Source organism: Anser brachyrhynchus (assembly GCF_964034855.1).
Source record: "Anser brachyrhynchus genome assembly, chromosome: 3".
Classification (NCBI taxonomy): Eukaryota; Metazoa; Chordata; class Aves; order Anseriformes; family Anatidae; genus Anser; species Anser brachyrhynchus.
Window position 1 is genome coordinate 268,029 of NC_137696.1, and position 11,288 is coordinate 279,316.

Below are 11,288 nucleotides of genomic sequence, written 5' to 3' on the forward strand. Positions count from 1 at the left end.
AAATACACTTTTGTTATCAAAGATCTCTCTGCATTACAGTTTGCGACGTGCCAGTTTCACACATTTTCTAACCCAAGACCAGCTTCTCGATGCACCCCTCGAACGCAAGAGAACGGATTTAGTCTATGCTGCCTGAACTGTACTTTCCTCAGTCAGAAGGTAATATGGTTCGTTCCGGAAAGCATCATTTTTCAGTAACAACCTTCCCCACAGGGGCCAAACATTACGTTAACCAGCCCAGGAGATACTCATGCTATTTCATACATGACGATAACAGGGCAGATACTTGCTATATTCAATTCCTAAAGCGAGCCTCCTTTGGCAAAAGAAAACGCTATTTATTTATTTATTTAGATTTTTTTTTTTTTTTAAACAATGCCGTGGGTTGCTGCTTTCAAAGGCCTCTCTGTCTTCTCTGATGAAGACATCTCTCATGTAATTATGGAAGCTGCAGCTGTTTCCACTGACAAGCTCTCAAAGTCCTGGGCTCACTAACCTGTGACAGCCGTAATATCCAATTGCAGGTGACGGAATATTCTAGTTCTGCTCATTTCCTTTGAGGCCCAGAAAAGCTCATGACAACAGGAGTACCATGAAAGGACCCATAATATTACCTTTATTTTCAGCTTCTTCTAAGTCCTTCTCGTTTGCCAAGAGAATTTCTTCTCTCTGATCAGGTAACAAGTCAGCAAGACGATAATCAATCTCCGCTCTCTGAAAGAGAAAAGTTTCTGAACTGCATCCTTATATGAAGTCCGTGGTGTTTGACATCTGGCTCACTTCAGCTCATTTCTACTGACACATCTTCTCGCCGTCTTGACTCCCTGGATGCTTGGAGCCAGCTGATTTTTTCCAGGACCCATTTGTGTTATAAACCTGTATTTTAAGGCTTGCCACGTGTTCCCAACCTTAAAGAGTGAGCACATACTGTTCTCTCACCTGCTCAGGCTGCAGAGCTGCCAGGGTCCTGCCACCAGCTCGAGCCCTTTCACCCTGCTGCTCTGCTGGAGGGCCTGCCAAAACAAACAAACAAACAAAACACAACCACAAGACACGCAGACAAAGGTTACAGCCCATGTGGGAGGAAACGAACGCTAACCTTTCATCTTCCAACTCTTTACTCAAAGCAGGAAAACAGGTACGGTCCTAATAGACATATCAAAGAAATTCACTGTATGCCAGAACAGGAAAATCTGTATCAGATACCAAAATGCTGCCACGGTCCCCGAGCACAGCCCTTTTCAAGGCATCACGGAGATTCAGCAAGATCATCCAGGTCATAGGGGACAAACAAGCTCGTATCAAAGCTGCACACAGCTTGTATCAAAGAGACTTGACAAAGAGCAAAAGAATACAAGGACGGCTAAATCTCAGGAGAGATTTAGGAGAAAACTGAAAACAGGGAGGCATCCTTTGAAAAAGTTTAATTAGACAACTAACGAAAAGAGAAAAGATTGCAAAACAACACGGGAATGTACAAACAGCGCTGGAAGCCAAAAGCGGCCTGAGTAACAGCTTGCAGAATAGCTGCTCTCTCCACGCCTCTCCCTGTGCACACTGAAGGGTTCCTACGGAAGAAAGGTTTTCTTCTTGGCGTGGATATCAAAGAACCTGTCTCAAACTGAAACGATACAGAACAAGTTTTGAAACAGAAGCAGAAGTAACAAGTCAAAAGGCTCACGCAGCATTTCACTAAGGAGTTCTCAAGTAGCTCACGGATAGGCTACGTTTTCATTTTTAACTCTCTTGAAATTGTCTGTAGGACAGATGACTTGAAATGTGACTAATAGGCCCGGACTTCTATTTCAGAAGCGTCCTACAGAAATTGCCAGAGCAGGAATTCCCACATTAAGGAAAATAACAGGAGGTAAGAAAAGAACTAGCGGACACTTGATTAAGAAGACTTAATTAAGGAGCGTTAAAACAGCTTTTTAAAGCGAGGTCATACTTTATAAAGTAGAGCGTATTTTCGTGTTCTTTGAAAAAAAGTGACACACGCGAGGAGATAAGAGTTCATTTTAAAAAGGTACCTGAGTATTTCAAGTGTGTTTTGGAAGACAGAAGACAAAAGAAAGAATGGGAGTAACCACGTTCCATGGTAGAGGAAGGGTCGCAGTAAGATTTCACCTTTACTTTTGCTGTTCACCATATTTGTAATCGTCTGAGACGTGGGGTTACAAGATGAAAAGCTTTATAGCTGATACAAATTTATTGCAGTAGGACAAAGTGAAAAGCGCTGATATCGCACTTTTTCCCAGAAAGGAACTTCTCGGAAAAGGAGCTAAGTTTCCTGGTGGACGCCAACTTGAACACGAAACAGCAATGTGCCTTTGCTGCAAAAGCAGCTGAGGGTATCCTGGGTGGCATTAGGCAAAGTATTGCCAGCAGGTCAAGAAAGGCGATCCTCCGCCTCTGCTCAGGAACGGTGAGGCCGCACCTGGAGTGCTGGGCCTGGGCCTCCCAGTACAGGAGAGACCTGGACACACTGCGAAGAGTCCAACGGAGGGCCACGAGGACGGTAAGGGACTGAAGCACCTTTCCTATGAGGACAGGCTGGGAGAGCTGGGACCGTTCGGCCTGGAGAAGAGGAGGCTTGGAGGGGATCTCATCGATGTCTGTAAATACACGAAGGGAGGGTGGAAGGAAGACAAAGCCAGACTTTTCTAACTGGTACCCAAGGAACAAAAAAGGAGGCAACAGACACAGGCCGAAACATAGGATGTTCCCCTCCTGTGGTTTCCTGAACATCAGTAAATACTTTTTCGCTGTGAGGGTGACTGAGCACTAGCGTAGGCTGCCCAGGGAGGTCGTGGAGTCACGGTCTTTGTGAGGTTTCAAAACCTGTCTGGACGTGGTCCTGGAAAACCAGATCTGGGTGGCTCTGCTTGAGCAGGGGTGTTGGACCGGGTGACCTCTGGAGGTCCTTCCGACCTCAACCAGCCTGTGATTCCTTTGCAGCCGCTATGCAACCAAATAGCAAGCACAATTCAAAGCAGATAAACGTGAAGAAATGCAGAGGCAAAAGGGGAAATCAGGCCTCGGTACTGCACATAATCCTATGAAAACATCACCCCAATGCTCATCAGCGTCGAAGAGCAACTTACACGTTTAAGCTTTTGGAAAAGGCCTAGGAAAGGCAACAAGAAACATCACCAGTCTGATCAAAACTCAAAGTTAGCCTTGCTATCTCATAAACTGAAGGTTCATTTGCATCTTGGATGCTACACAGAATTTTATTTTTGCCTATCTTAAAAAGGTCACAGTAGAATAAAAACAGTTTCAGCCAAGAGAAACAGGGATCGCCAAACTTTTGGAACAGTTTCTGTAGAAAAGGACTAAGAAAAAACCTTTTTCATGTGACAAAGAGACGATGAGGGAAAAGACGATGTCTCATATCATAGAAGTTGAACAGAGATCGATCACCCGTGTTCTCTTTCCATACAGAAGGCGGGGGCATCAAAAGCTAGCAGGAAGCAAACTTCAACGCTCCTCCTGCCCACAAACACACACAAAATAAAGGAAGCAGTTCTCCACATAGTGCTAGCTCCAGAGTTTACGCACAATACCTAGTTAAGGCTCGTGACTGCTGTGACCCACGGATGCTAAGTGTTTACATGGGTTCAAAGGATATGGCCGATTTTTACAAGAAACACATTAAGCGTTTTTATACTCAAAGGCATTGGCTTGTCTTAAAGTGCAAGTCACAAGTATCGCTCTATACTCGTTCCATTCTGCTAAGACCACCGATCTTTGGTCTGACTTTCTGCGGCCCTTGTTACATTGTCACAGCAACACAGAGGCAGGAAAACATTCCTGCATACGGTAACAAAAGACCGAGTCATTAAAAGAACTTACGACAAAAACCCAAACTACACACTATCTTAGTTCAGCCGTACATTCTATATGCACGCTTTCACCCTGGAATCTTCAATAATAGATGATAACCTCTAAGACTAAAAGCAATACAAATTCTACCCAGTTCTTTGAATGCAAGTCTGATGCAGCAAGTCATCAGCTGGAAGGAACCCGAGCAGAGGATTCAAGATGTTCTATTCCAACATTAAAAGTTACCTTTCAAAAGCCGTTTGTCAAGCAGAGCGTAGTTTCCCATTTGTTGAACAGGCAGGCCTAGCCAAATTTTGACCCTAAACTTCCAGGAAATCTCTACAGCTCCCAATGTACATGTTACTTCCGTACTCACCTGCAGGTTTTACCTCTGAAAAAAAAGTTCCAACTTTCTTCCCTTCCACAACACCTGTGATGACATGACCCGAGATCTTTGGGTGGGTTCCACTTGCAATCACTGCAGAGGTGCCTCCTTGGAGGGCCCACAGAGCTGCTTTCACCTGCGATGAAGGATAGAGCCAGTTCCCGAAAATGCACTTGTTATTTGAATCCCCATGCTCAACACGAATTCTTGCTCCACTTTGATCACTTATGTTTCCCACCTGGGATTTGGTTCCAAACGTCACCGATTGTTGGTCTCCTGGGTAGGATATGTCAGTGAGCTTTGCATCATCGGATCCAGGAGGGCTGTCAAAGAGTCCTGAAATGAATAATAAAAAATTGTTAATGTTACATATCTTCTGTTCCAAAGCTCACCAGGGAAAAATAACTAAAGCCTTTGAGGCTAAAAACCTGTATTCCACTCTACAGGATTCAAAACTTCCACTGAACCCTCCTTTTGTGGAACTGAAAGGATGAAACACTAACATGCAGGCTCAAGATGCGTAACTTCACCGGAATTGTAGCTAGTGTGAGGAAACAGAATATCCACATGCTGAATAGCATCACGTACGCTGGGAAGTACCCACACTTCAGTGAGGTTAGAGAGAAAACCGGAAAGAAGTTTCCAGCTTTTATACGGTTCAGAATCAGGGCTGACACACAAGAGTGCACAACTGAACAAAGGACAGTCCTCTTCACCTAAAATCTCAGATGATATTCCCGAATGCTGTGTTGTACACTGATAAACCGGGCAACTTAGAAATATGTATAAAGGCTAACTATTGAGTTCTGCAAAGAAAGGACACAAGACTATAGACACACACTTATTCATTTTAAATAAATATTGTACTTTTATTTAACTATGTTCTGAGTTGAGCGATACTTCTGTTTACCTAACATGTAAACCCTAAACTCTACCGCCAAACTTCCCAGAAGTTCTATGCGAACAAACACGTCACAGATTAAAGCGCACAAGTGAAGAGTACCTGAACTCTTCCTTTACAGCTTGGGAAGGAAAGGACACTTCTTTCCATAAAGAAGATACCACAGCAAATGAATAAGCTGTGAGGAAATGGGAGCGGTGTTTTCGTTTGTTTTTTATTTTTATTTTTTTATAAGTTGTTTGGACTACCATTTTTGTTATTTTTTTTTCCTGAGGCAGTCATTTCAACTAGAATCAACCATGAAATCCATCTGAAACAGCTGGAAGAAATTGTGGTTATGAAAAGCCAACCTCCTTCCTTCTCGGGGCCTACAATATGGACCAAAGTCCAGAAGCCACCGAAGGAAACACGTCTGGAGATGATAAAAAGAGTATGTGATTTTGTTGATGGCCTGGTGTGAAACTGTACCAACCACCTTCCTCTTTCCAGAAAAGTACCTTCAACATCAACAGGTGACAGACTTCACGGCAGCACAGCTCACAAGACTAGACCACTATCAGCCACACGTCTGGGAGACAGAAAAGCTAGCAAGCTCCAGGTATCTGGAAAGCAATATCCAGGACATGTAAAGTACCCATAAATCACTGAAAGACAGGATCCACTGCCGGAAGAAGCAAACGATTGTAGAATAGCGTTCGGCTTATATGCAGGGAAAGACTATGTATTTAGAATCAGGAGCGTTACTCATGACTATATACAATTCCGAGGAGCTAGCCGAAGTACCGTAGCGTTCACACAGGGCGTGCCTTCCAATCCTTTTACCGGCTTTGTTGCCCTCCTCTGTACGCTTTCAGGGATCTTAACGTTCTTTTTATATTGTAGAGCCCAGAATCGCACACAATATTGAAGGAGAGGCTTCGCCAACGCTAAATACAGTGGGAGAATCACCTCTTTTGACCAGCTGGCTACACTGTGTTTAATATATCCCAAAATACTAGACGATAACCCGTGCTTCTGAATCCTCTAGCTATCTTCCCAGGGCCCTGAAATTTATTTTGATTGAACACAGACTTCTTGCTGCAAACTTGTTGGTACCCACGTGAAAGAGCAGGAGTAGGGAATAATCTGAAGTTTGAACTAAGCTCGTAAGCTCGCTAGCAATGTCCCTGATCCAAGCCCCAGGCAGGTAGAAAAGCTCTCGGTAAAGATGGTCTGGTCTGCAGATGGGAGCCTCTGTTCCCTTCAGAAGGCAGTCACCTGTGACTATAACCTGGCACTATTTCTTCACAACGCTGGCCTTGATCTCTCGATCACTCTACAATTCCACGAAAGGAATTGCCTCCCAAGTCGTTCTTGACTGACCACAACTAGCGTTCCATAAAGCCCTGCAAGCACTTGTTCATTGTTTCTAGGATAATTCTTAAAGCTGAAGCGGGAGGAAAAAAAAAGAAAAAGAGGGGGGGGTGGGGAAGAAGCACAGCCATTCCTTTCTTCAGTAATGTGAGCAAAAAGCTCAGGCGCTCGGCAACAACAGAATCGTAGAATATCCTGAGTTGGAAGGGACCACCGAGGATCATCGTTAAGGACCACCGAGTCAAACAACGCGCTTTGAAAGACAAAACACAGAAGAACCTGCACGTTATTTAATCTCAGCTGTAGAGTCACGTGTATTTGTACCCGCTCATTCCTTCACCTGCCAGTTTATTGTGCTACAGACGCTACAGAACACACAAACTGCAAGGTTACTACTACCTTTTGTAACCGATGCGACCTTTGGTAGGGCTAGCCGTCTAAGAGAGCCACCAAAATCCCCTTCACGCCCGGATTTCACCCGGAGGTCGCTGCGACTTACCCGGACAGCTGGGACAGACGGGCTGCTCTTTCTCCTGGGAAACCTGCGACTGCAGCACGCCAGCTGCAGCTTTCCTCCCTTCAGCTGCCGCGCCACCTTCGCTCGGCGACAAACCCCGCGGGGGTCCCAGCGGCGGGGAGCTGCTTCTGCCCTGGTGAGCCGCAGGGAAAGGAGAGAGCCGGCCGTCAGCGCGCGGGGGGAGGAAAACCTCCGAGGCGCAGCCCGACGATCGAGCGCAGCGAGGACCCGCGCCCGGCCGCCGCAGCCCCCACCCCTCCCGGCCCGACGCTCCGGGGAAGCGCCCCCGAAGGCTCTCGCTCGCCTCACCGCCGGCAGCCGCGCTCGCAGCCAGCGGCAACCTGCGCCTCCCGGCGCGCACGGCCCGGCCCCGGCCGCGGCCCCGGCTCGGGGAAAGACCGGCCGCGCGCCACAGAACTACAGCTCCCAGCATGCCGCGGGACGGAGCAGTCCATCCGCCCCAGAGGGGAGTCGGCCAAGCGCACGCAACCGCCCCCCCCCGCGCCGCTTCGCCCCCCTCTCCCCCAGCCCTCCGAAGCCCCGCGCAGTGCGGACCCCGCCGCACGCCCGGTCCGCTCCGCTCCGCTCCGGCGCCGCCCCCGCCCCGCACAAGGGCCGTTTCCGCAGAAGCCGCCGACCGCGTGGCGCCCCAACCGCCCGCCGCCTCGCCCCCTCCCGGCCCGGCCCGGCCCGGCCCGGCCCGGGGCGGCGCCGACCACCAACCTCGTTGCGGCACCGCGCCGCGGCGGCCCGGCCCGACAGCTTCCGCCCATAGTGCCGGCAAGCCCTGCACGGCACCTCCGCCCTGCGTTCCTCCGAGCCGATCACGGAGCGTTTCCGCCCTGAGTTAAGGCTAGCCGTGACGCCACTTCCGCCCTCACTGTCCAGCCAATCACGGCGCCGCTTCCCTGTGGGAAGGCGACCCTGAGGCTGCCCCCGTGCTGCCTTTTTATCTATTTATTTATTTATTTATTTTTAAAGAAGGCGCGGGTGTTCTTGGTCCTCTCTCGTCAAGTCTGTCTGCGAGAAACATCTCAAATAATTTTCTTGACACGCGATCTTCTGTGAGGCTATTTTATTCGCGGTTGCAGTGGCGGGCGTCCTGCCGATCAGGAGCGCATTGCAGTAAGCACAGCATCAACTTTTATTCCCTGTTCCCCGACGCCTGATCCCCTCCCCTGTATGTACCATGTATGTACAATTTTACTTCTTTTTCAACCCTTTAATTTCTCCCTTCGTATTTCCTTTTTTTTTTTTTTTTCCCCTTTCTTATGTTTCAGGAACCTGTGATCTTTGTTTTACCGTGCCCACGCTGCTCAACCTGTTTTTCCTCAAGCTTCTGCCTTATTTCGGAACAGTGAGGCCGCCTACTGTCCGCTTACCCACGTGGCGTTTCTCCTCATTATGACTGCACAACTACCTCGGAATACAGAAAATTAGTTCTCTACTGCAAAAACACAACTTAGTTTCTCACAGCTCCCTCCTCTCCTTTCCTTACTCCTACTGTTGTTTTTGCACCTCTTCACGTACCGCGCTCTTGAGTTTCTCCAACGTTAAGGCGCAATAGTCTTCTTCGGATGTCACGGGGGATGGGAGGCGTACAACGCCATTATTTTTACAATACCAACAAATAGTTGTTTGAGCCAATTCTGTTCAGGTAACCACGAAGTTAGTTTCTCCCACATGTTTCTAAATGCCCAGGAACTGTCATCTTGAGCTACTCTATGTAGGATCTTTCCCCCCCCACGCCCCCCAGTATACCTTTTTTTCCCCCCAAATATCAGTCAAATCCGTCCCGTTTGATCTACATCTATACAGCAACTAGCATTAATTACAGTGCACGCTCCTCCTTATGAGGTTATTAATGAATCTAATACTATTCGATTCTACGGTGCTATTTTTGCAAACTTATCAAACTTATTTTCTAGTTCTTCAGTTATAGCGGAGATATTTGCAATAGCTTTTTCTAATTCACCCACCCCTCACCGAGGTAAAAACCACCTTGCAAAGCTGTGAAATACTAGAGAATTTTACTAGAGAATTGTCTGGAGTCCGCTTAATCCTGCGTGTGGTCTCAAGGGGGCTTTGGCTTTGTGGGTCTTCAATAATAGTCACGTTTGGAATTACTGCCTCCAGGGTGCAAGCTCCCTTCCATCCCAGGGGCAACACCTTCCTGGCTTTATTGCCACGTAGCCAGTACCACCTCTCGCCATTTGGGACAGGCCATCCAGGTGCAGGATTCTCACGTCGCATCTGGCACGCGCTATGTATATTAGCGCTCCTGTGGCTACCATATTTGGTGCAGCGTGGATTATTCCCTGCGTGGATAATTCCACACCCAGGGTCAGTACTATCGCCCCCTGAGTTTCTATCAATGTTGTTTAAAAGGCACCTTCGATAACACGGTATATTGTAGCCAGGATTACGCGCAGGGAGCGTGAGAAACACTCCGTAGCCAGTAGCTTAGGCTCAGGCGAGGATCTCAGTGAAGTAGTAATTTATTCGCGATCGCAATGGCACGCGTCCCACAAGCAGGAGCGCGCCTACTAGTCACACAGTACAGTTTATGTACTTTCTTTCTCGACGACCGGGACCCTCCCGTGTTTCCCCACTGACTGGGTATTCCGGGTTCACAACCTATCCGACGCTTCACAGACACTACGTGGCCTTCAGTTGCCGGCCTGTTCAATTTCAAATTTCTTTTGACTTTTTTACTGTTTGAAGCGGTAATGTTTCTTCACTGATCTGACTTGACACCGTGATTTTCACCTAGCTGCTCTGAGGAGTCCGGTTGTCTGCATTTTACAAGGTTGTCCGTTAAGCTTTCTTATCACTGCGAGCCTATCTCAACACCGCATTCCTTCCCTCTAAACAACGTAACTCTGCAAAAACAACATTTTTATTCCCACAATTCCCCCCTTTTCTTCTTTATAAATTGTTGATTTTTGCAAAACTTTTCTCTGCGGTGTAATTTGGTAGATCTCTTCCTCTTCTTCACCTTCTTTGCTTTCCATCCCCTCTAATATCATCGCCTTACGTGAGTAAGGTGGTGGCTCCACGGTCATTTGTTTCAACAGCGCAGTTTCAGTGAGCCGCTGTACCAGTCCTTTTACACAGGGGATAATGCAACAACCAAGGGCCGTCAAAACTCCTGCTACTACGATCAAGGATACAGATACGGACGCTACGGTCCCTTTCCATCTAGCCAACCGAAACTGCGAACATCCCGTGACGGAACGGCCGGTTCCTAATTACTCTGCCAATTCACTGGCAGGCGCCGGAACCCCCTTCAACGCCCCGCTTACTGCGCCACCCTCCGCGCCACTACTGCCGGCCATTGGAGCGCAGCGGCGCTCACTCAACCTCGCACACACGCACCCCCTCCCGCGCCCACCACCCCCACCTCACGGCCGCTGCTCCACCGCCCGCCCCCGCCCTCCCGGGGCTCAACCCGCCGCTCTGGCCCACTCTCGGGCGCTCCGCTCGCAGCCGCGACCCCCGAGCGCCCCGCCGCCGCGTCGCCGGGGCCTCCCAGCGGCCCCTTCGGGCCCCCGCGCGCCCGATTCGCTCGGCCCCGCGCCGAATTTGCATGCCCCGCCCCCGGCACCGCCTCTCCCTCCCCGCGGCTCGCCGCCCGCGTGCCCCGCCCACCGAGCCCCTGCGCCCGACCTCCGCTCCGCGCTGATTGGCGCAGCTCGGCCTCCTCTGGGCGTTCGCCCCGCCCCTTCGCCCGCCCCCCTCCCCTCCCCTCCGGCGTGATTTGCATGCCCCGCCCCTCTCCCCGGAGCCGCGCCGCCGCCCGCCGCCTCATTGGCCGGGGCCCCGGGCCGCCCGCCCCGGCGGCACCGAGCAGCGCCGCGGGACCTGCGCGCGGCCGGCCGGGCCGGGCCGCTCTCGTCGGCAAGGAAGGCCCGGGCGGCCGGCCGGGCGCGGCAGAAGGGGGAGCGGAGCCGCCGCACGAGGAGGGGCTGCGAGCGCTGAGCGCGCTCGGGCCGGAGGGGAGACGCTTTGTCTGCTCCGGGAGCCGGGAGGAGACGCGACCGGGACGGCGACCCGAGCTGGCCGCGAAGGGGCGTCCGGAACTGGGAAGGACGGCCGGGGGGCGGCTGCTGCTCAGGAACCGGCCGGGCAACCGGACACGCGCGCGGCGGTAGCTTTGCGTGTGCGTACACGCTGTTGTCGTTACTTTCTCTTAATTTGCTGTCCTATTAAACTGTCTTTATCTCAACGCGCACGCTTTACCCACCCCACCCCCGCTTCTCCCGCCTTTCCCGGAGCGGGGGGACTGGAGGAACGGGGCGAGGAAA

At 50.3% G+C, this 11,288-nt stretch overlaps 1 protein-coding gene across 1 annotated transcript; it reads right to left on the reverse strand.

Moving 5' to 3' along the window:
* Nucleotides 1-341: 341 nt before the first annotated feature.
* On the reverse strand, nucleotides 342-10,046 carry LOC308192787 (uncharacterized protein; the record flags this gene model as incomplete). Its single annotated transcript, XM_080586699.1, has 5 exons — nucleotides 342-4,346; nucleotides 4,449-4,546; nucleotides 6,964-7,114; nucleotides 7,705-7,889; nucleotides 10,019-10,046. The coding sequence occupies 5 exons, from the start codon at nucleotides 10,044-10,046 to the stop codon at nucleotides 4,146-4,148; spliced, it is 663 nt and encodes a 220-aa protein (XP_080442825.1). The 3' UTR covers nucleotides 342-4,145.
* Between the last annotated feature and the right edge of the window lie 1,242 nt (nucleotides 10,047-11,288).